The 23,650-nt window shown below is 39.8% G+C and overlaps 3 protein-coding genes and 1 non-coding gene across 5 annotated transcripts in view; 1 reads left to right on the top strand and 3 right to left on the bottom strand.

The window, feature by feature from the left end:
* LOC133016090 (apoptosis-stimulating of p53 protein 1-like) overlaps positions 1-470 on the bottom strand; it is a 50,440-nt gene extending 49,970 nt beyond the window's left edge. The window contains exon 1 of the mRNA XM_061083406.1: positions 233-470. Coding sequence (XP_060939389.1) covers positions 233-241 — 9 coding nt within the window. The 5' untranslated portion in view covers positions 242-470. The remainder of the gene's footprint in view (positions 1-232) is intronic.
* A 2,340-nt stretch (positions 471-2,810) lies between these two features.
* LOC133015586 (protein tyrosine phosphatase type IVA 2-like) lies at positions 2,811-9,722 on the bottom strand. 2 transcript variants are annotated; one of them, XM_061082818.1, is made up of 8 exons: positions 9,627-9,722; positions 8,717-8,862; positions 8,488-8,613; positions 7,110-7,764; positions 6,931-7,023; positions 6,384-6,514; positions 5,389-5,463; positions 2,811-5,255 (listed from the first exon to the last, which is right to left on the bottom strand). In XM_061082818.1, exons 4-8 carry the CDS (start codon positions 7,203-7,205, stop codon positions 5,144-5,146), a joined length of 507 nt encoding a protein of 168 aa, XP_060938801.1. In that variant the 5' UTR covers positions 7,206-7,764; positions 8,488-8,613; positions 8,717-8,862; positions 9,627-9,722; the 3' UTR covers positions 2,811-5,143. The 2 variants fall into 2 exon arrangements, with proteins under 2 accessions (XP_060938801.1, XP_060938802.1); XM_061082819.1 differs by having other exon boundaries at positions 8,717-8,859.
* Positions 9,723-11,795: 2,073 nt separating this feature from the next.
* Positions 11,796-18,687, top strand: gjb9a (gap junction protein beta 9a). Its single transcript, XM_061082856.1, has 4 exons — positions 11,796-11,918; positions 15,610-15,822; positions 16,757-17,058; positions 17,140-18,687. Exons 2-4 carry the CDS (start codon positions 15,652-15,654, stop codon positions 17,480-17,482), a joined length of 816 nt encoding a protein of 271 aa, XP_060938839.1. The 5' UTR covers positions 11,796-11,918; positions 15,610-15,651; the 3' UTR covers positions 17,483-18,687.
* Positions 18,688-20,537: 1,850 nt separating this feature from the next.
* Positions 20,538-20,619, bottom strand: trnas-gcu (transfer RNA serine (anticodon GCU)). The gene has a single exon. It is a non-coding gene; the product is annotated as a tRNA-Ser (tRNA).
* Positions 20,620-23,650: the final 3,031 nt, after the last annotated feature.

The raw sequence follows: 23,650 nt of genomic DNA, 5'->3' as shown, positions 1-23,650 counted from the left end.
GTATCTGAAAAATACCATCAATAGAATCAGCGGTTGATTCTAAGTCTGCTCTGTGATCACTGAAGACAACAGCTCTATAGTTTGTCCTCACTCCTCTGGACTCGGTGACCCTCACACAACCCGCACAGCTGCAGATGTGTGTAACTTTAATCCAGCTGTGACTGTTAGGATACAATGAGAAACTACTGTATGTCCAATGTGTTTGAAATATTTGACTCAATGAGAAACTCACCGGTAACATTCCTGCTGCTGTGACACAACTCTGCTCCTCTCCCGTCCCGTTAGATCAACTACTTCTCCTCCTCGACTCCTCTCTTCTTTTCTCTTCTCTTCTCCTCTTTTAAGGTGTTGTTTTTTATCCAGTCTTTTCCTCTGGTTTCTGATATTCCTCCGTACGTCCACACTATTCTTGTCCTTCCTCTTGTGTGTCTGTAGATCCTCTCAGGTCTCCAGATGCTGTGGAAACCTAAAAAAAACTCCACTTTCCTTAGTTCAATCCCTCCCTCTTCCTTCCTTCCTCTCTCTCTCCCTCACACACAGACGGTAAAGGTCTCTCTCTCTCTCTCTCTCTCTCTCCCTCTCTCTCTTTCTCTCTCGCTCCTTTTTGTTTTAAGGCCACAGATGAAAAACTGCTGGCTGTGAGAAACCTGGAAACAGCCGCTGCAGCTTCACCATTCAAATCTCTGTGACTCTCATCCTCTGGTCATGAGTGGGTTGGTGTGCAGGGTGAACTGGGTCACCGTCCCGATCATCCCTCCTCCCATCCGCCACCACCTCCCTCCCTCCCTCCCCCCTCTCTCCTTCCCCTCCAGGCCTTTCCTCCTCCTCCTCCTCCTCACAATATAGCCTCCAGGTTCATTTTCATGTGCAGTAAAACTAGGTGGTGGACTAATCGACCAATACAACAATCAATGCTATTTTCCAGACATGCTGTTTATTCACTATGTGCAAGAGCGCCCTCTCTAGGCAGAGTCGGCACCAACAAAGTTGTACTAAACTGCTGGAGAGCTTACACAGATAATAGCGTTTTAAGACTGTGCTAAGTTATATATTTAAAATATTTGTATATACTGAGCACTTGTTCAGAGTGTATTAATGCAGTGTGTTTTTAAAAAATCCTGTAGAGTAATCCTTCATTCATTTTGAAGGTTTGTAGCGATATTACATAATGTTGTAAGATATATTTTGAGATTGCTGTAATGCTTTTTCATAACAGATTAAAAAAGAAAAAGATGAAAACTGATGTATGTGTTCAATTCAGTGTTCAATCAATTTGTTCTGGTAACATGCAAATGCAGTATGGAGAGCAGTGCCTTGAGGACATTGAAGCACACACACAAACACACACACACACACACACACACACACACACACACGAACACACATGGTCAGCAACTTTAGAGATGTTCAGCTGTCATAAATTCAGCAGATTATCACAGAGCTGTCCACAGCTGCCAAGGACACTGTAGAGCTGTGTGTGTCTGTTTGTTCATTTTGAAGTCACACTGTACAAACATTTCAGTACTTAGCACCTTTTGTGTGATACCGTATTCGTCATGTGTTCAGCCTGGTAAACATATAAATGGAGTCAGTCTCCTGGAAAACAACTGTCAAGTTTCTATTCAAAGTACAAATGACTTGAAAAGTGTTCCAGTTTGAGAATACATTATCGCCACCTACTGGCAACAGGAGCAATCAACACTAGCTGAAAAAGATTTGAACTTGGCCTTTGAACAATTTGATTCTATGAATATGCAGCTGCTAGTTTAGACTCCTTTTTCTTCTTTTATTTCACTTGACGCCCAGCATTAGTGTTAGTAATGAAGCGAAAATACAAACTAATGTATCGGCACAGATGCTCTGCATTTTTTATTATAACGGTGATTGTTTTCCTCTGAGAATAAGGGACTAGAAGTTGATATCTACATCTTCATCACTGTTTATGCACACCCATCCTGTTCTGTCCTTTAAAAATGTGGTGAACACAGAGGAAGTTGTTTGGTGAGACTGTAGTTGACACATAAAACACGTAGGTAGTTTTTTGTCTTTGTTGTGTGTTGCTACATTAGTGTTTTAAACATATGTCTCATATTATTTTATTTACATGTATACAATTTTGTGACACCAATAAAAACCAAAGTTGAATGAATAAATAAACGTGGTACTTTAAAACATGCACCAGAATATAATGTGGAGCTCTGTTTACTGTTGATTTATCATTTAAGGAAACTATGACGATAAACATTTTCCTTTGGGTTCCAGCAAGAAGTTTCAATTTGATAATCGATTAATGAGTTGGTTATTGTATTTTAACTTAAACACCAACTAGAAATCTTCCTAAGATGCATTGAAAAACTGGGTCTTCACCACAGTTCATGGACATTTATTGTGTGTATTCACTGTGGCTCCTTTGTTCAAGGTTCGTCCCTGTGCGTGTGTTGCCAGGTCAGTCAATAAAGGCAGTCAGCCTTGAATCATCCATTGGCTCCATGATGCTGTGATTCCACCCTGACAGACACATTCACACAGTATCGCCACAGCCAGAGGCCATCGCTCACTGTCTCTCACACACAATCCCACACTTAACTGAGGTCGGGCTCAGGCTCAGCCTCACATTGGACATCTGTGAGGTTGAAACTACAGCTCAACATCACTGGGAAATTGATCTTGCATTTAAATAAGAACTTTAAATGCCTTTGGAAAATATGTGACACTGATTTGAACAGTGTTAATGTGTTTTTTCTCAAGTTCACAACAGACACAGACACAATACTGGACAGTTTTCAGAAAGAAAAAATAACTCACAACAGTTAAAGTACTAAACACTTTAATCTTTCAAGACTAACTGATTTTTTTCCCTCCAGCAGACGAACATTTCACAAAGAAAACACATTGGAGTCAATAAATAAACACAAAGTACAAATAGATAAGAGGTACAAGGGAAAGAAAATAAACAAGATCATCACAAAGACCAAAATCACAAACACAGCAGCTGAGCAGACAGCCATGTAGGTACAGAACCCGACAGAGACAACGGCCATTACGTGTTCAGTGGCAGCCATGTTGGCTTCACAGTCCTGTTCCATGCTTGTTGTTGGAAAAACACAGAAAGTTTTTGGAAGATTGTCCTTTTAGTTCAGTTAACTGGGTCACCAATGTTCTCTGACTGTGTGTGTGAGTAAAGGCTCATCAGTCCTGCTTTGTTAAATGTCTCTTATACGTCTTACTAACATGTTCATGGGTTTGACTTAAGCTTACTGTCATTCAGTAACAACCTCTGGGCTGTAAACACATTTCCACTTAATATCAAAGAGCAGACACTGTGGAGTGAACACTTCACTGCAGCAAACAACTGAGGACATGTCATTTATTCTGTTTGTTTTCAACATCTAAAAGATGATAATCTACCAGAAACTTTCAGTGTTCTGTCATGAACACATTCACCATCTCATCTTTCACATTTTGGCTTTATGCCATTGGTGACATGACGAAAGACGGTTTAACATTTACAGCTGACGTGACTTTGTTCCAGAGAAGCAGACTGTGCTCCTATGACTGACGTGGGAAAATTACTAAGTTGGTAGATTGTCCCATTTACGTTTTCATCTTCTGAACACGTTTTTTTGTTAAATCTGTCTCTTCCTGTGCCACAATCTGGCTGCAGAGCAATGTTTTGGTCAGTAAGTGGAACAATTTGAAAAAATAAATAAATTAGTGTGGACCACTGTGTGGTTTGATGTGCAATAAACCAGCATGCCTCTGATAGCACATACTGCCAACTATTTACTCAATGCTATATCATTTTTAATATGTCAAAATTCTCAATTCGAAAAATCTGTGTTTACATCAGCAGCATTTATTTTAGCTGCATCTATTACTTTGAATGTAGAGGGTGACCGTTGTGATTGTATTTCCATTTTAACAGCCAAGAAAACTTGAGTTCACAGGGACAGTTAAAGGTAGGTATATTTTAATCCAAAATACATTTAGCCAAATTCTGACAATAGCTCCTCTTGGCCAGCTAGCTGTACACTCACTGTGTGTGGGCTCAAAAAAATCTGTATTTGGGAAACAAAGACAGCTGGGTGACCTGAACAGCACAACAATGTTTCACCCAATCAGCAACAAGGGTGTTCATGCTCAAACAAAGAATGGGGGGGGCTGTGATTTCCACAGGAACAGTCGTAAGAAGTATGTGCTAACAGTACTGTAATCATCTTCCTTGGTGTGATTTTTAATAAAACATGTAAATATTACCTGTTACATCTTAAATGAGATAATGTTATCATTCAAGTGTCTTCTACTATCGAGGGATAAAGTGGCCTCGGATAACGAACACCGCCACAACTGTTTCAGAACGTAACAACTACTGTTAGCCACTGGAAATGCTAACACTGCTAAATCACAGGATTGTATAACCACAATCATTTTCACAGTGGTGCTCCAATTGCTAAGTGCTGAAGAACCATAGACTACAGCCAACCCAAATAAGATAATGAAATATCGAAAAGGTGAAGACCCACGTGAACATCGTGAGCTGTTTCAACGTTGGAGAGACCAGAGTTGAATAGGATGAAAGGGGAAAGAGGTTGCCCTGTTTCTGTTTGACATGTGGGTAACATTAATTTGGTCACATTTGCTTAGTGCGTTGTCCCATTTACTCATTTTTTTGGGTTAATCCCAACTTTTGGGGATCAGTGGTTTACCGTGGCAATGCATAGGTAGGAATGTGGGAAGTGGAGCTGCTGAAGAAGCAGATGAATTGATTTTGTTCCCTCAGTTAAAATCGATCTACAGTCGTTCCACAGAAATTGCTTACCCCAACTGTAAAATTAGTTCCGTCAGACTGTGGGTTTAATGTGAGGATTTGTGCAGTTCTGCTTCAGGTTGAGGTGAGGTTACAGACCAACAGAAATAAAAACCTTTAACACGTCCACTCTTTAGGCAAATTTTTGATGTAAAATCAGAAGTTGCTTGATTACAGTGAATATTTGCAGGACTTCACAGTGAGGTCTTTACATTTCTGAAATGACATGAAGTGCTTTGAATAACGATCAAGGGGTAAATATTAACAGAAAAATGTAACCAAACAGGTTAACTCTCCTAAGAAGTTGCGGTGAGGCTATTTTGGGGTTGTAGATTCCTACTGTATACAACAGCTCTGTCCGTTGGCATCTTTGGAGCGCAGACACAGTTTAGGTTTGTAGCTTTCAAGGTAAAGCAGCTGCTTGGAGTTGAACGCCCCACGACGCTTCCTAAAAGGAAACAGACAGACATAAGTAATTACAGGGATGGTACTGAACATGGTACATGAAAAGACAGAGCAGTTGTTATTAATATAAAGTCAAATGAGAAAAAAAGCCTGCAGAATCAAATCTTGACACTCACAGTCTTATGAAGTGCACGGCATCTTCATACTCCATCCCACACTCAATTAGAGCCAGGGCCACCAGCACAGGAGCTCTGAGGACAAAGAACAAATAAACACAGGAGTATAGCCATCTGTTTGGGAACAAGGAAACAACACTCCACATTAAAAGTTCATCTTTGTTATTTAGTTGAGCTTTCTTCTTTATGAAGTTAATGCCATATTACTTTGGATCCCTGCAGCTACAGATTGAAGTGACAAACAGAGCTCAACACATGGTAACATTATAACTGACAATAAACACCAAATTGTCACTGGAGCCAAACCGACACATCAAGTTATTAATTCAATCGGCCCAATTAAGCTAATCATAGATCAGTATTCATTTGGAGCAGCCAATAAGAAAGCAATGATTAGAGTAATAGAAAGACAATAAATATGCTTAAACTTCTTCCAGGGATTAAAGCAAAAACTAAATCTTCTGAGGGAAAGGTGGCGGTGGGGGATCAATACATCCATGCTGCTGCAGGCTACTTTTGCATTATCCTACAACATTATAACTAACAGGGTTCTAAGTGGCCAGTGTCTCAAGTCTCAACACAAATATCTCAAGTTACATATTAAAGCACTGATAACATTCTCCATAGCCTCAGTGGCCTACTGGCTTACTAGCCAACGCTAGGTAAAAGTCCAACACATATGACCCCGTTAAGCAGGTGGTGTTGGGGTTTGTCTTCTGAGGTAGAAAATCACGTTTTGATCTACATGGATCTCATATATGTCTGTGGAATCCGGTTGCAGGAAATGCGTCATAGCAACAGGGAACTTTAATCTTTATATATATATTATCGGATTTCTTTGTAAATCCTCCACTATCGAAATCAGCATCAACTTTAAAAATCCTCTTCCATGGGCTCTATATAGACATGTTATGCATCAGTAAATGACTTATTACTTTATCTTGGCACTTTGTTGATATCTTAATTTATTCAACCTGTGTGTGGTGCATACTGACCGTCCCAGTCCAGCAACACAGTGCACAGCCACACAGCAGCCAGGCTCGTCTCGAAACTTTGTCTGTAGCAGGTTCAACCAGTCGTCCACCACCCGGTCTGGAGGAGCTGAGCCATCATCAAATGGCCAATCCTGGAAGGAAAAGGAAGTCTTTATTTGATCTGGTGTTTTAGCTGCTAACATATTACCTTTCGTGGGTTTGTTGCAACTAGGCTAAAATTGGCAACATGTTATGTATGAAAAAATATCACTTCTTTAGTAAATCCTTCAAACTTACATATAAACCACAAACATGAACACAAACAAAAACATTTTTTTCTGATTATGAGAAACATGGACTATAAAATCTTCATTACAAATATACACAAAGTTACTTAACTTCCCTAATTTATAAAATGCTCTACACCAAACCTCCAGCACACAAACAATAAAAAGTGACAGTATATTGAGGAACTTGAGACGAAAAGACCAGAACACTTTAAACTGACAGGTTGAGAACGTGCACTGCACTAGTCAGCTTCAATGGCAGATTCACATTCATCACTTACCAGAACTTGTATGCCTTCTTGCTCGACCGGTGTCTTGTCATACGTAGCAGCACACACTCGTACCAAGGTGTTAACGCCAAATGCCTTTAGATCCTATCAGAGTACACTCATTATTAAAGATACCAAGACTTCCACAATTACATAACGGCAAAGAAATGCAAACTTATAAAATGCGCTACCTCTATAAACCTTCCCAGTTGTGCATTGGTGGGGTTGTGCGTGATGAGGAATCTCAGACAGTCATAGGAGATCTCCACTGGAGCCGGGCGGTTCATGTTTAGACCAACAAAAGGGTTGTTGATGAAGAATTAAAGATAAAAAGCAAAGTGTGCTTTTAGAAAAAAAGTAAAACTCTAGAACACTAAAAAATGTAAATATCACTAAACCAAAAATTATTTATGGGCAACAAATGTAAATATTCTACTCAATTGGCAAGAAAAAGTTTTTTGAATCAAAAACAGGGGGAAAAGATAAATAAAGAAGAAAAAGGATAAAAATCTAAACTTTTTTGGCAGTGAAGGAAAAAATTTAAACGATCTCTTGAAAACTAAATTTAAATTTAGCAGATTGGGATGAAGACGACGGGAAAAGACACCTAAAGTCCAGAAGAAAAAAAACTGAGGACCGAAAATATATATCCTTCCTTCCTTTCAAAATCTCTTAGCCCATTCAGAGAAGACTCGTGAGAGTGAGATGTGAAGCAGGAAGGAAAAGCATGAAAGTAGAAGAGCAGAAAGGAAACTCCTGGTCCAAATCCTCCCCCACTCCCCAGGACAGGTCACAGACTGAATTTTGGCTTGTCTTCATACGATTGAACAAGATGGCAGGAAGGACCTGTGAGAGAGAAAACAGTGTTAAAATGTATTACAATGCTCTGAGTCTAACTACCGCTGCTTTCAGACATTCAGGGGAGGTCTGGACATTGGGACATTTCTTGCTCTATATGCAAATAAACATATCCAGAAATTCTGTTTTGGAAACCAAATTATTTTGGTTTTTAGCCTAGTCTGAGATTACAGTACCTGATGTCACTGTGTTTAAGTGTATGTCGTATGTGTGTTGACACAAGCTCGCAAGCTCAGTAGAGATTTCTCTAATTTATGAAAAGTATCAATCATCATGTGGTGTTCAGTGTTAACATTGTTGCATTGGCCACAAAGAAAAATCAATGTATGGACCCAGAGACATGTAAAACAGTTAGATTGTTTGTGAAACTTTAGCAGGTCAGGAAGTGGTACTTCACATATGGTCCAGGACACATTTGCGTTTCGACAGCAAAACTAATGTGACCACATGCGTTCAAGACCACTTCTGAATGTGGTTTTTTTATGATCGGATCTCAGGACATATTCGGGTGCGTTCATACCAGAAATCAGTGCGGACCACTTGTGATGAATCACTCAGTACGGATGTTAATACCAGATCTGAACACTGACTATGTCAACACTGATATACTACTCTCTGTTGTCACTGGACTGTAACAAAGTAATTACTGTGAACCTGTCTATGACACGATGTCCCCGCATAAACACACAACCAGTCCGTATCAACACACACCTGTGTAAGTGAATGGCAGTGTGTGTGCCTTGCTGCTGTCTCCCGTTCACTTGTCCACAATGAGCATCAGGTGCTGGGCTTGGCAAAACTCCCCTCCAAGCCTCGCAAACGCCATACATGTGCAGCCTGAGAGACACAAAGGGAAATGGGTTGTTATGTGTTACACGATACTGCCAACATACACACTGCAATCAACAGGTGGCATCCGAGCCTCCTGGCCCCCACTCACTGTGCTGAGAGCTGAGGAGATGGTTCATCGAGCGCACACAGGAGAACGTGACGGCTCCGGGATGTAGACACACCATTGATGATGATGCTGCTGCTGAGGTTCTGGCTCCTGGCTGACAACGGCCCGCTAGCTTAGTGCTAACCCTGCTGCGTAGGAGAGAACGTGTTAATATTGGACAGTTAGCATCTACCTGCGGTACATGTCTATGAGGAAATGTAGCAACACCAACCTCTCCCTGTTCAAAGGTTAGCATTAGCTCATGTGTAGCTAATGTGCGACTGTCCCGTGAACGGAAGGATTCGCTCTTGAGTGTGATTGACGGGACATATGATACATATGATTACAGAATACAACCTTTCAGAGAGAATGAGAACAGTTAGCTGAGATGCTATCAACAATCTGATACCTGCAGGTGGCAGACAGTGATTGGCTCTCAGCTAACAGTTCAGCACAGTGTAGCTATACTCTCTAAGGAGCTCAGTGTTTATCTCACCGCTTGCTTTGACTGGACGTCTGTAGCTGTGTTCAGAAACAACCAGCTGACTGTTAGCAATAAGCATGGTTCTGACGTTAAATCACCAACTAGCTACCAGATAGCTAAGTGCTAGCTGCTTTTCCAAGGCTCTGATTATCAACACAAACAGTTGAGGGCGAACCCAGTTAAAGATCAAATATAAACATGTGATTTTAAAAGACTAGTCAGCATCCCCTTCTGTCATTAGAGGCTCCGCTGGTCAGGTCACGAAAAACCAGGTCAACAACCATGTTCCCAGAATAAACAGCGAGCTAACACTTCCAGGCTAAAAGCAGCGACAGCTTTTCAACAACAGCCGAATGATAGCAGCCACCGCGGCTTGTGCGACAACTGGAGCAGCGTCGTAAGAAACACACGGTTGTGTTGAATACTCACAACACGTAGTTGTTTGGCGAGAAATCCCGACGCTTCTTCTACTGACAGAGAAGGGTCTGCGAAGGAGACATGTTGAACAGAGGGGTCGAGCTAGCCACAATAATCCCAACAGCTTCCAGTGCCGGCCGTTTGAAAACAAAACACGAAAAACGTCATTCACGTTACATCGTCACAAGGGGGAAACGACCCTTTTAATTTGTAGGCCACCGCTCTGTACTTCCTGTTGATATTCCGTCTACCTTCTGAACGTATGACACATTTTATAACACATACTCGCTAGAATGCTTATGTTTATTCAAGCCTTGTAGACTTTAGTAACTTACTGGAGCCGATGTGCTCACATTTTATGAGTGCATGCACAAATAAGCTGAGCTTTTTATACTGTGGTCAGACAAACTAATGTTGAAATAATCGCTGCTATCCCTTGTTTATTACGTTCACAGCAGGTCTGCAATACGGTGGCCCTGAGGTTCAAAACACAAAATGTTACATTACTTTTCTGGCACACACAACCACACACACGCACACGCACGCACACACACACACACACACACACACACACACACACACACACACACACACACACACACACACACACACAGGTATGTTACATTACATTTCATTTAGCCGACGTTTTTATCCAAAGTAACTTACAATAAGTGCATTCAACGTTGAGGGTACAAACCCAGAACAACAATAATCAAGAAAGTACAATCTTCTTCAAGAAACCCAAACTACAAAGTGCTACAAGTCAGTGATACCAAATTGTTAGTTTAAACTTTTAGTCAAGGTATAGTCGGAAGGGGCATGTTTTTAGTTTGTGGCGGAGGTGTATAGACTATCTGCTGTCCTGATGTCATTGGGGAGCTCATTCCACCATTCGTTTTAGAAACGTTTTTATATTATTTACAACTTGACATCCAACCCTTTAAACTATAAATGTCCTCTACCCATTGTGACAGAAAGATAGACAGACAGACGGACAGATCCAGTGAGTGAGCGGGTGAGTGAGAAAGATGATGGATGACTCGATTAATCCCTGGTCGAAATGCATTTGTCAAAGCAGCTGCCAGTAAAAAAAGTAGAGAAATGAAATGCTGAGAAATATGATTAATTTGGTCCAATTCAGTAATTACAGTGAACACTGATGGAGGTGTAGATGAGAAGAAAGTTACACTTTATCAGGTTTCTGTTATTTTATCACCTCCCTCTTGTTTTTTATCACATCTCTCACGTTTTTATCTTGATCTAATGTATTCTTGTACTTGAAGAACGTTCACAATTGATACAGCAAGTGTTTCATCTTATTCTATGCAGTTATTCACTTTTAAAGAACTTCTTGCAATAAGCTACTGAAACTGGTCAATACACAACATGTATTAAAATCTGATTTAATTATCTAATTTAGTAATTAAGTAGTCATATGTGAACTCATCGCACAGTGCAAAAACACATTTTTGATTACACCCCACAGGCCTCTCGGACCTGTGTAACAACTTAGAGGGTGTGGCATTTCTTGCTCTCTCTTACTCTTTGTCATTTTTTCTGGCACACACAACCACTCACACAAACACAAAGACACACAGGTATGTTACTCTTTTATCCTACTTACAATAAGTGCATTCAACCATGAGGGTACAAACCCTGAACAACAAGTATCAAGAAAGTACAATTTCTTCAAAAATAAAGCAAAACTACAAAGTGCTATAAGTAAGTGCCATTTAAGTGCTACTAAATTGTTAGTTTCAAAAATTGTTACCAAACAGAACAAACTATCAATCTAGTTAACCCAAGATGGCAGATACAATAGTAATCTAGCAGAGAAGCTTATTAAAGAATATACTTTGCCTAAATCCAAGTAGTCCAGTTAGTAGGATGAAACCCCAGAAGTTCAATGCACACTCATGTTGGTTGGCAAGGATTTCATTAAAGTCTATGTGTCTGTTCCTTTACGTATGTACACTGTGTTAGTAACATGGCTCATAAGGAGTGGAGTCTCCATTTCCTGCAAAACTGACAAGACAGGACTTGTAGACATTTTTTAGTGTGTGTGTGTGTGTGTGTGTGTGTGTGTGTGTGTGTGTTTGTAGTGACGTAGAAGCTGCTGAATCTGGTTTGGCAGGATTTCTGAGGAAAGGGCGAGAGCAGAGGCAGACAGAGAGGGAGAAAGGAAGGAGAGGAACACTTTACACTACGTTTTCCTTCACTACGTTTAACTCCACTGCCGGGCATTAATCTCCTGCTGCTGCTCGGACATTTGGTTCTGGTGTTTAAGGAGGTTCTCAGCACTGGGTAAGTTTCCTCTACTTCTTATTGTACTATTTTCCTAAATCTGTATCACATGGCTGAAGGGTAAACAAAAGACTGTGTTAAAATGGCACACAAACCGAGTTACTATAGCTTTTTCTCACATTTACCTCTAAAACAAGATGGATACAAGTTTTAAGTTTTGCCAGCAATGAGGGAAACCACAAAGTTAATTACAACCTTAAAAAAAGACACAGTGGGAATCACTTTTTCCTTTAGCGATGACTCAGGCACAAAAATGTTCAGTGTGGGAAGAAATTGAGCCACTCCTATAAGGGAACAATTAGAGAAACAGAATATAATGTTTATAAAAACTCAACACAAAGATAGAGGCGTGGAGCAGAGACTACTAACACTAACATTTTCCACATTACCCATGATGATACTTGAAGCATCCTATTGGCTCCTTAAATTTAACTCATTGTAGTTCAGTTTGGTCGCTGTTGACTACGTTATGATTTCCTCAAGTTTCATTCCCTAACAGATGTTGAAACCTTTATTTGCTGATGGATATACAACACATTCCAAACTAGATTTAACCCAGGGTAGTGATTAGTAGTTTTTGTCTTAATGCACTGGAGTTTAAAGTGTTAACACAGGAAATTCCTCAGTACGGAACCACCCCTGTTTTCTCAAATCTAAATATTATACTGGCTTCTAAACAGTGAGGGATCCTCCACTGCCCAAGAATCCGTACAGGCCTGATGGTGGTGTTACAGATCGCATATGGATTTAATTTTCTAGTTCTCTAGTAATTAAATGGGAAATCTGAATTCAGTTCAATTCTTTGAATATGTTACTTAAAAAAAAGTATAAATACCTGAACCTCACCCACACGTAACTTGTATCACCTTATAACTTCACTTATCAAAGATTTATATAAACAAATGAAGAAATTCAACTTGGTTAAACTAGCACTGGTTGAAATATTCCACACTTACTATTAGTTTTACATCTACAGTAAAACCAAAACTGAGCTGAAAATCATTCTGTTATGAACAGACTTAGGATTTCTGTACAAATTTAGGATTTCAATATGATTTATACATTGTCAGCCATATGTGCCCGTGTAAACACTGTGATTCAATAGAAAACTCAACATTTGTGTTCATTTATTTTTGCTTGCTAGGACCATTTATTAAAAACACACACTGCCCAGTGTCCAGGCAACACAAACTCTGAAACCACCCAGATGTCAGCAGCTTTAGGATTTAGGTTTTATTTATACTGGACTCATCATACTCGTCTGTTTCATTTAAGAACCTCATTACCTTTACACACAAAAGCCTTCTAGTACTTTCACCATGTTCATTCAGCAGCAGCAGACAAGCCGAGCAACACAAACAGCAGCAGAGCTCAGTTATAACACACAAAGCAGCTGTGTGTACAGAATCACCAGGGTCCATGATGAAGCGAAGAGACATAGAACACAAATCAGCCCAAACATTAAACCAGCATTTTGTTTATGGTCATTGTCATGTAAAGCTGAACACAAGCACACACGTGTGAAAATCTGCTATTTCAACAAAAATATATGAAGAAAAAGGTACACACTATAGCTTTTAAGAAACACTTTACTTTCTTGTTGAAAGTTAGATGCAAAGATTTATACCACTGTCATGTTTGTATGCTACATATGAAGCTACAACCAGCAGCCCATTAACTTAGCTTAGCATTAAGCCTAAAAACAGGGGAACACAGTTAGCATAAAATGCTGTGAGACTGTGCACTGTTGGTTAACATGGGAGGTTATGTGCCAGTACCAGGAAACAGCTTCACATAATTTGCAAGTTATTGTTTTTCATACTGCAGAGGGTGTATGCAAAAATGGAGTAAAAAAACACCTCGGCCACAGTTTCTCTGTTTACACTCTATGCAACAACCGAGCATTTACCTTGAATTTGTAGTCAGAGGAACGTTTTTTCAGGAACTAACCTAAAGGACTTTTATTCATCTATGTTTCCACTAGACCAGGGGCGATACGGCAAATTAGCACGCTAACGTATAACCTACAGTAACAATACGCTGTTCCATTCCAGTTTCATGTGGGGGTGATGCAGAAAACTACAGGCCAACAACAATGATGATGCTACATTAAACCGAGTCACACAACAAAAGTAAACATGGAGAAGATTCAAATCGTGCTGGGAAAACAGACGAGCAATAATATCAAAGCATTTCAAAGACCAGAAATGTTAGCCTAAGCTCCATCCCATTTCCGCCCTTGGCACTTCCCCCTCGATTTGCAGGCTCATGTGTAGGGGTAGGCTGTCCCAATACCTGTTGGGACGGAGGGGTAGGGCTAAGTGGCTAAATGCCTTGCGAATTACCGGCAAGTTGGGCGTGAGACCCGGAAATGTAGTATTTTCTCCATTAATAAGGATTTAAAATTTAAGATAAGGATTGTAATAGCTTAGTTTAATATAATTTCAATGTATTTTCAACAACCTTAAAAAAAAAGAGCTTGTGCGCGCTAGCATTAGTATGCTAATGACCTTTGTTTTGCATGATAATCCCGTATTTTCCCATTATTTTATGTTGTATACCCTGTCTTTGTAGACACAGGCTGCACTTGATTGAATCCGTGTATAATGACGATGTTACTGAACTTAAGTGCTCCTCTAATAACAAAGCATCCTGGCAGGGGTGCATACAGACCCCTATTAGCGCACAGAAGCTGTGAGCTTTTGATTTATACGTGAAATAATGCAATTGACTCAGCTGCATTAGCATAATGGCGCATTTAGTAACTGCTAACAGTAGCATTGGTTTATTTAAGATCTCAACAATGTTATAACAATGACATCCCCAGCAAATCTTTTTGTCAAGTCTGTTTACATCGAAGACTACTGATGATGTACGTATAATCATGTACAGATAACACACTCTTTCAAATGCTTAACCGGAGCTCTGACTGCGTAGTCCAACTCACTTAACTGACACATATCTGAACAGTGGACCTTCCTCAAGATCTCTGTCTCCTTGTACCTGAGGTTCCGTCACTGTAACAAAGTTTAAAAGTTTCCTTGCTTAATACCACACATGAACGCTGTTTTTAACTGATTCTATTGTTTGACTTTACTCTTGAACCCACTGGGCCTCATTTCACCAGTTTAAGATTCTATCACTCAGCCCTAGCACAGAAGATCATATCGACTCCTTTACATACTGCTAAATGAGGTCATGTAGTAGGAGTGAGGAAACGACCAAAGCACCGTGCTTCCTATTAAAACTTAGTGTGTCTCAGATGTCATACATAATTGGAAGTTAAAGTATTCTATTCTGTCACATGTATGAATTATCGGAACCTGACAATATCATTAACCCTGAATTAAAAATTCACAGAGGAAACATCCTTAGATATATGACCTGAAGCTTGTTTAGAAATGTCAACTCTATCACCTTGGAGATTTGTAATTAGGTTGGTATGATTCACGCAAACCTGTGCAAGTTCCATTTAGGGTGCAGCTGGTGTTTCTGGCTAAACTAGTCATTTGACATACTGATGTGTTGGATTGGACGAGGTGTGGCAAACTTATAACTGTAACAAGTCCAATTTTTACCTCTTTCTACAGTAGAGCAAAAAGATGTTCACCTAAGATTCAGCTATGAACTGTTTTTTAATTTTGTCTTGAGAATATGGAAACATAACAAGTTTCTCTCCTCTCTTTTACAGGGTGCGCTTGTGTCTATAGCCTGGACCAGTAGAGCAGCAGGGATGAACTGGTCGGGCCTGGAGAGTCTCCTGAGTGGAGTCAATAAATACTCCACTGCATTTGGGAGGATCTGGCTGTCCATGGTGTTTGTGTTCCGCGTGCTGGTGTTTGTGGTCGCAGCGCAGAGGGTTTGGGGGGATGAGAACAAGGACTTTGTGTGTAACACCCGGCAGGTAACAAACATACAAAACAACTTCAACTGACTCAAACAGCAGAAATTAAACCTCTTGAATCTTTAAAAGGTCCAACTATAAAAAAAATTAGGGGTCATTTAACCCCCATTAGTCCCAAACAAAATTGTAGTTAGCATTGACAAAGATACATCTCGTGACAACACCAGCATGGCTACTTTTTTTGGGTGGAGCAATGTTTTGAAGCATTGTTTGGACTGTGTATGACTCACTCATCTTTGTGAGTTAGTTGTAAAGGCCTTCGACATGTCTATCACTTTAGTTGTCACAAATACTCAACCTGTGAAAACAGTAATGTGGGTTTAAGTGAAAAATAACCCTGTTAATGTAATCTCAGATTGGGTTTAAGAACTTTTTAACAGAGGCCTTGTATTACAAACCTCTGTAGACAGAAAGACATTGGTATTTACTAGTTTCTCTTATGGGAAGTATATATCCAGTGTTTTTGGCACTTGACACAGGTTAAAAACCTTTATTTGTTTTATTTTATTTGTGTGAAGCCCTTAGAGTGGCCCTTTAATACCAACACAGAATACCCATATATGATGACAATTTTAAAGAATGAATCAGGAAACCTTTCACAGACTCCTTGGGAGCTTACCACTCTCTCTGCTTGATCTTCTAACGATAAAGTTGATGCATAATAACAGTTATTACTTCTTCTGGTAGGCCTACATGCAGATTACTTTTTACCAGAGTTATCAAAACCTGCATCACATGTTTGATCTCACCCTGACAAAGTAGGGATATTATTGGTATGCATTCATCATGTCATGGAAGAGGCCTTAACTACCATAACAAAATAATGTTGTTTTTTTTAAGCCAAATTTCATATTTTTCACTAACATGAATGCAACAAACTATGCTACATGACATCACAGTCAATACAGAAATAGTAATCTATCTTTCTCTTTAGCCTGGCTGCACCAATATCTGCTACGACCACATCTTCCCCATCTCCCACATCCGTCTGTGGGCTCTGCAGCTGATCTTTATCACCTGCCCATCTTTTATGGTGATGGCTCATGTGAAATTCCGCGAGGGCAAGGACGCGAAATATGAATCGGTGCACCACGGCTCTCACCTGTACGCCAACCCTGGCAAGAAGAGAGGGGGGCTGTGGTGGACATATCTGCTGAGTTTGGTCTTCAAATCTGGATTCGACGCAGCATTCCTTTACATCTTGTACAGGATTTATCATGGATATGACCTGCCCAGGTGATTCTTATGTCTAATTACTTTTTTAATTAAAACAATTGTGTTTTCTACAAATTCTAACTGGGTTTACTCTAATCTTAGGTTATCCAAGTGTGCCCTGGAGCCATGTCCCAACACAGTGGATTGCTTCATCAGTCGTCCAACAGAGAAAAAGATCTTCATGTTGTTCATGGTTGTATCCAGCATACTGTGCATCTTCATGTGCATCTGTGAGATGGTTTATCTCATTGGGAAGCGCATCAGCAAATTGTTGAGGATCCGACACGAGAACCAGAGACTCATATTTGCTGATCAACATGAGCTCACCGACTTAGCGCCGCCGAGGTCGATGTATCGGAAGACAGATCCGACACTGACTGACAGCCAGCTGAGTTTGAATAAGCGGGAGAAGGTTAGAAAAGGTACTACAACTACGACATTGTAGGACACAACCGCCACTATGCCATGGATTTTTTACTAATGGGTGACCACACAACAAGAACATGGTTGTACCTGAAGCTATTAATCCCAAGGACTAATAGGGCCCAGTCCTGACCTCTGTGATTCTGTCATCCAGCTGAACACAAACCATAATTCCCCTTGAGGAGGATGGCCAAGACTGGCTAATTGCATATTGTAGTACCTAATTGAAGAAGAGGACTATTGGTATCACTATGATACTGGGACAACGCTTTGTGCCACAGATCTGATCATCATATGGCCGACAACATGAGGAGACACATCCAGGAGAATTACACAACGGATGGATTCTCATGTTGCGTTTTCAGGAAATTGTAAATTGATTATTGATTCATGAGAAAAAAATGATATTGTAAATTACAGCACTTGGTATCTTCAACACAGATAACAGCTTTACCAACAGCCTGACTGAGAAAAGGAATGTTTAAATTTCTTCTTCAACAGGGACTAAAATATCACCAAGAATGTAATGAGCTGATGCCTCGAATGACGTGTTGAGTTACCCAATCTTTCATGTTTATATCTCTCTATATCTCTTTATATCTATTTTTGTATTTCTAAGGGCTTCATGGCCAACCAGCTGTATTTGACAATCAGCTAATTCCCTATTGTGTCTGTTAAGGGCTCTTTATTATTAGAATTTAAAATATATGTTGCTGTAAATTATTTTATTTTTGGTTGTTTAATATCAGGGGAAATAATTATTGTTGTACAAGCAGGACTTTAGCTAATGATAATGTTAAAGGAGCTATGTCAGTTGCTACATAGCCATTTTTGGCATTAGGTGATTACACAGTAGTCCTGCCACCGTTGAGTTTACATGACAAGAGATCAACTCTTCTACAAACCAGGCTAGCTGGTTAGCATGCATACTTTGTTAACTTTGGCTGCATATTTAATTATACCCCACAGACTGTTTAGATGCTGACTCATTCTTTTGTTCTTTAATGTAAAGCGACAGTGACTCGATAGACAAGACAGGTTTTTCAGGGCACAGCTGGCTAGTCAGCATGGTGACTTCAGTAGAAGTTTGGCTATGTCGCAATAGCCACATTTTCAAACAGTGCCATTGAGGACAAGGTCATTTATTCTTAAATATCTGTTTAAATCCCAGGTACTTCTGTTCTGACTAAGAGTCAACTGGAATATCATAAAAGCTTCTTTGAAAAAACTGACTTATATTTTGTTTACAAATATGATTTATTGCTTTTACAATAAAAAAATACTTTCGGTTCGATTGTTTTCACCACAGATTTGTAATTTCTCTATGCAGTGTGATTCTGTTCAAAATCCATTGGTAAGAGGAGAAAAGTACATAAGCAATAGATGCCATGAACCAATTCAGGTTGTATTTACTCAGGAAATTAATTTTCCAATTCAGTTTTTCATGCTTGAAATATGATTTAATTATGACACTATTAGATAACAAAATTGTCATAGTTCAATAAACCAAATAAAACCTGGGCTGATGTGTGTCTACTAGCTGAACTAGTACACCTGACAGAACTGACTGTTCACCATTTATTGGTTTATAATGCATCATGAAAGGAGAAATCAAGATCATTAATGATTGAACACCTCATCCACAGCATATGAAAATGGTAAATGGTTTTGTATTTATAAAGTGCTTTTCTAGTCTTGATTTACCACTCAAAGCACTTTACAGTACAGTTTTACATTCACCCATTCACACACACATTCGACAGTGCATCTATTCACAGCACTTTGTTATTCTATGGGGGGGCATTCAGGGTTCAGCACCTTGCCCAAGGACACTTCGGCATGCAGATGGGTCAGACTGAGGATCGAACCGCCGACCTTCAGGTTGGAGGATGACCACTCACTGTGGAGGAAATGCTGAGTGAAAAGTGCAACTGAAGTGCACAAACTACAGTTCCGACAGAATAATGCAAAGTTCACTGTGCTGTTAAGGGTGCAAGGAGGCCTCTTTAGACAAACCCAGCTTGCAAATTTGCTCATCTGCGATAAATAAATATTATATAAATATATATTACAACGTTTTGAGTTCAAAATAATAGAAAAGTTTACACAGGAATGGTTGAGAAAACTACAGAAAATGTGTTGAGTGTATGGTGGACAATGGTGAAGTATAGCAATGGGTCTCTTGGGGTCAGTTCATTCTGTCAATGACTAAGGACTCTGTTGCTGTTGGTCATCAGGGGGACATCGTAGATTTTACAGTGGTTGGATAACATCTGAATCCACCCTTAAGCATGAACACATGTTTGAAATTATTGATAGTGATTAAATTAAGTTATTGAGTTAAGTTATGACTATGAATCAATGGCAGATACACAGGATATGACCCATGCCATATAATTGACATTCAACTATGACCCCATGTCCTACTGTCCATTGCACTGCATTACTGTGTATTCTAGGATAATCGATTGCACATATTTATACTGTTCTTAAGTTGATAGATATATTTCACTTTTTACTTTTTATAACTCTAAAAGCAAGGATTTTGTAACAGAAGGCAAAGTAAGAATTGCCTTTTTTTTTAAACTTTGATGAAGGTGCAAAGGTTTCCACATGCAGAACATGACCAGCTGACACATTTAAAGACATCCTGTCACGCTCTCAGGGTCGATCAGATGTACAGTCACTTCCCACATGAACTCTGGTTGAATCAGGCTTTCCTCAACCCCTGGAGATTACCACCTGCAATGCTCTGTAAGAGAATAATGAAGTACAAGGTTGTGAAAACCACAAGAGCAGGACGTTCATATGGACTCTTAATCTGAACAAAATCCCATATGGAGGCAACATAATGAGTATTCATGGTACTGCTGCCATTGCTCATTTAAGGGTTTGCTCACACACACTGATCTTCTGTTGTTACTTCCGAATCTATTATCAAGTAATCACCTTCATTATAATAATGATGAAGTTTATTTACATTTTACCATTGGAAACAGAACGTACTGAATTTAACCATTGCATCTACAGAGATTTCTGAAAAGCAAGACTGTGCATTTATGGAAAACGAAATTCTACGACGAGGATGGGATTCGAACCCACGCGTGCAGAGCACAATGGATTAGCAGTCCATCGCCTTAACCACTCGGCCACCTCGTCTATAAAGTAGAGGGTCCCACAGTGCCATCTTGTGGACAGCATAAAAGGACTCTGTCGTTTTTGTGTTTTGTGTTTCACGTGTTGTCGGGAGGATATAAATGTATCAAATGTCTTTCTCCCTCATCTGTAATATTCAAGGTGATAATCTCTCACAGTGCTGTTGATAACAGTCCACATCAAGTCCCTCCACTTCTGTCAGTGTGAAAATATTGAGATTTAGTGGGATTATAATCACTTTTAAACTGTCATTACAAATATGCACTGAGTCTTATATACTGTAAAATCCATAACAGGCTAAATAAACGAGGTGGTAATAGTAATGGTGGTTATACGAGCGTGTATCAGAACATTTGTGAGAAATATATAGTTACTATCACATCACGTAGAACCTTGGAGCTAAAACCAGCAGAGGGCGCCACACGTCAAGAGACACCAGTCTGCACCTGCAGGTGTTTGATAAACAGGATTACAGAGATGGGACATGATGAAGCTCAATGTTGATAACAGCTCAGATATCAACTGAAGGTTCAGAATTAGTCAGAAAATATTTCATTTATCTACTAATGTATTTGGTCATTTTGTGGTATGACCTACAGAGGCTCCTGGTTCTGCGTTTCAAGGTGAACCCAGCATGTCGGCCTCGACAGGAAGGGAGGACGTCATGTGGATGTGTGATATGAGCAGGCACTACTTGCTGGTTTACACACGTAAACAGGGCTGTGTGTGTAAACTGAATGCAAATCAGAACAATGAATAACGGAATTGACTCACACAGATGGGATCTTTTAGATTCTTTGTATAATGTGATGTTTCTGTTTCTATGTTCAGACACAGCATTTAATTCAAGGGTTGTGTTTCTTTTCCATCTGAATAAGTGCAACTCTTCATCCACGTGGAAGAATCAATGGCATTTATGAAAACACACAGTAAGAATTAATGAGGCTACTTATGGAAAAATCTTTAGTTAATAATAAGGTTTCCAATGGACACACACACACACACACACACACACACACACACACACACACACACACACACACACACACACACACACACAGACACATTGCATAGCACAGTGCTTGTTCTATTTGAGCTCCGTCCAGTAACAGATAGACCCTCGGGTTATAGTGACATCTTCCCTGTGGGCTTCACACTTAAAACTTCATTAGATCACAATATCTTGATACTGTCTCAGTTAAAGATCAAACTGAGTAAAACCAGACATTCACTAAAATCAAACAGCAGAGGTCCTTGTGTTTTTAATTCTATCCCAGAAGAGATGTATGTTATAATCCTTCCTTGACACATTGTTTACCTTGAGTAACGTCAATGTTCTTCTGTTCAACAGCCCGTGTCTTACTGCAGTGAATATTTTAACAGGGTAGGTATTTATTTCACAGCTAACAGAGAACAAGAAACAATATTTCTCTAGTTCTTTCCTGCATTAGTTGTGCAATTAAATGGAGAACATCATGTTAGAAGTTACACTGACAAATATTATCATTTACAGTGTACAAACAATTCAAGGCTAAATGTAATGTTAATGTTGCTTATGTAACGTGGCTTTTCAGGAGCTCTCTGTTGTAGGGTCAGGAACGTCAATTCCGTGACCATTCTCTGGCAAATATGTTTTGACGACTGATATGACATCTATACAACATTTATAAAAAATTTTGCCCCCATGTCCCTTGCAAAAATGTCGGCATTTTTCGCTAGAGGGCCGAATCCAAAATGGCAGCCGGCACTATCTTGTAAAGGTTACTTTTTTACCAGAGCACCTAGAATAATGTATGAATACACTTTTTGTGGCATATTGACCATAAGGATTGTGATTCTGACATAATTTTTACATTTAGACATCATCTTGACGCCGAAATCCAAGATGGCCACCATCTGGTAGAGTGAAAACGTAATTTTTGATACACAAATTTACTTTTTAACCAGAGCAACTAGAATAATGTATGAGGACACTTTTTGTGGTAAATAGACCATAAAGATTGTGATTCTGACATCATCTTGACCCCAAAATCCAAGATGGCCGCCATCTGGTAGAGCAAAAACGTAGGCTGTGTTCAAAACTCTTAAAAGTTAGATAGCTCTCTTAATCCTTGATCTCTCATTTAGACAGGTGTCCGATGCGAGATATCTTACGTGTGAAGGTATCTTGTTTTGAACGGCCTTTTTAAGATAGCGTGTACGATAACGTGTGGCATTGGTACGCTGAAACGTTAGGCTATCTGACGTAGGCTAACGTGCTTTTTGCAAGAGCGGGTGTTCAGTAAGAATAAATCCATCTATGCACCTGTCCCTCTGAGCAAAAGACTGACATTTGTCAAGGAGCCAGGCAAGGAGAAACCTGGAGAGGACCTCAAAGTTAGAGCTGCTGAGATGGAGCGAAGCGCTTTAAATGCAGTTATCAACCTGGAAGACACAGAAGAGCCAACTCCTCCAGAAGCTCTGTCTGCAGTCTGTAAATCTACAGGAACCATAAACTGCTCTCATTGACATGGGAATGCTCTGGAGAATGGCCACACCATCAACAGAAGACTGACAGAAGCCAGATAGCACACCATACACATGGTCAGACTATGTCCACAAGATAGTATCTATCATCCTTGCCCGCCATCGTCGTGCTGATTATATCATCTGTGTGAATGACCCATACGATACAGCAAACTCAACTAAAGATGATGAGAGAGACCTGCGGGCACAGGGTAAGGCACATATCCCCAACACCTACATGAAATTGGATTATCCATTTCCCTCTGCAAGAGCATTTAACACGCTGCTTTGTAGTGTTAGTAACAAGGGGCGTCTACAAAAATTGATATGCAGCTACCTGACTGACATTGCACAAACTGTTGATGCAGAGATTGTTTACTCTGTTGGCTCCCACTGTACTAACTTGTAAACCCAGCAACCGATGCAGAACTACTGCTTTGACCAGTCTGGGGCAGACACTATCCTCTTCTCCACTTAAGCAATGCTGCGAGAGTCAGGCTATAGTGGACCTGTTGTCATTGATTCTGCT

The sequence above is a fragment of the Limanda limanda genome, chromosome 12 (genome assembly GCF_963576545.1).
Source record: "Limanda limanda chromosome 12, fLimLim1.1, whole genome shotgun sequence".
Taxonomy (NCBI): Eukaryota; Metazoa; Chordata; class Actinopteri; order Pleuronectiformes; family Pleuronectidae; genus Limanda; species Limanda limanda.
This window is presented reverse-complemented; position numbering and strand designations above follow the sequence as displayed.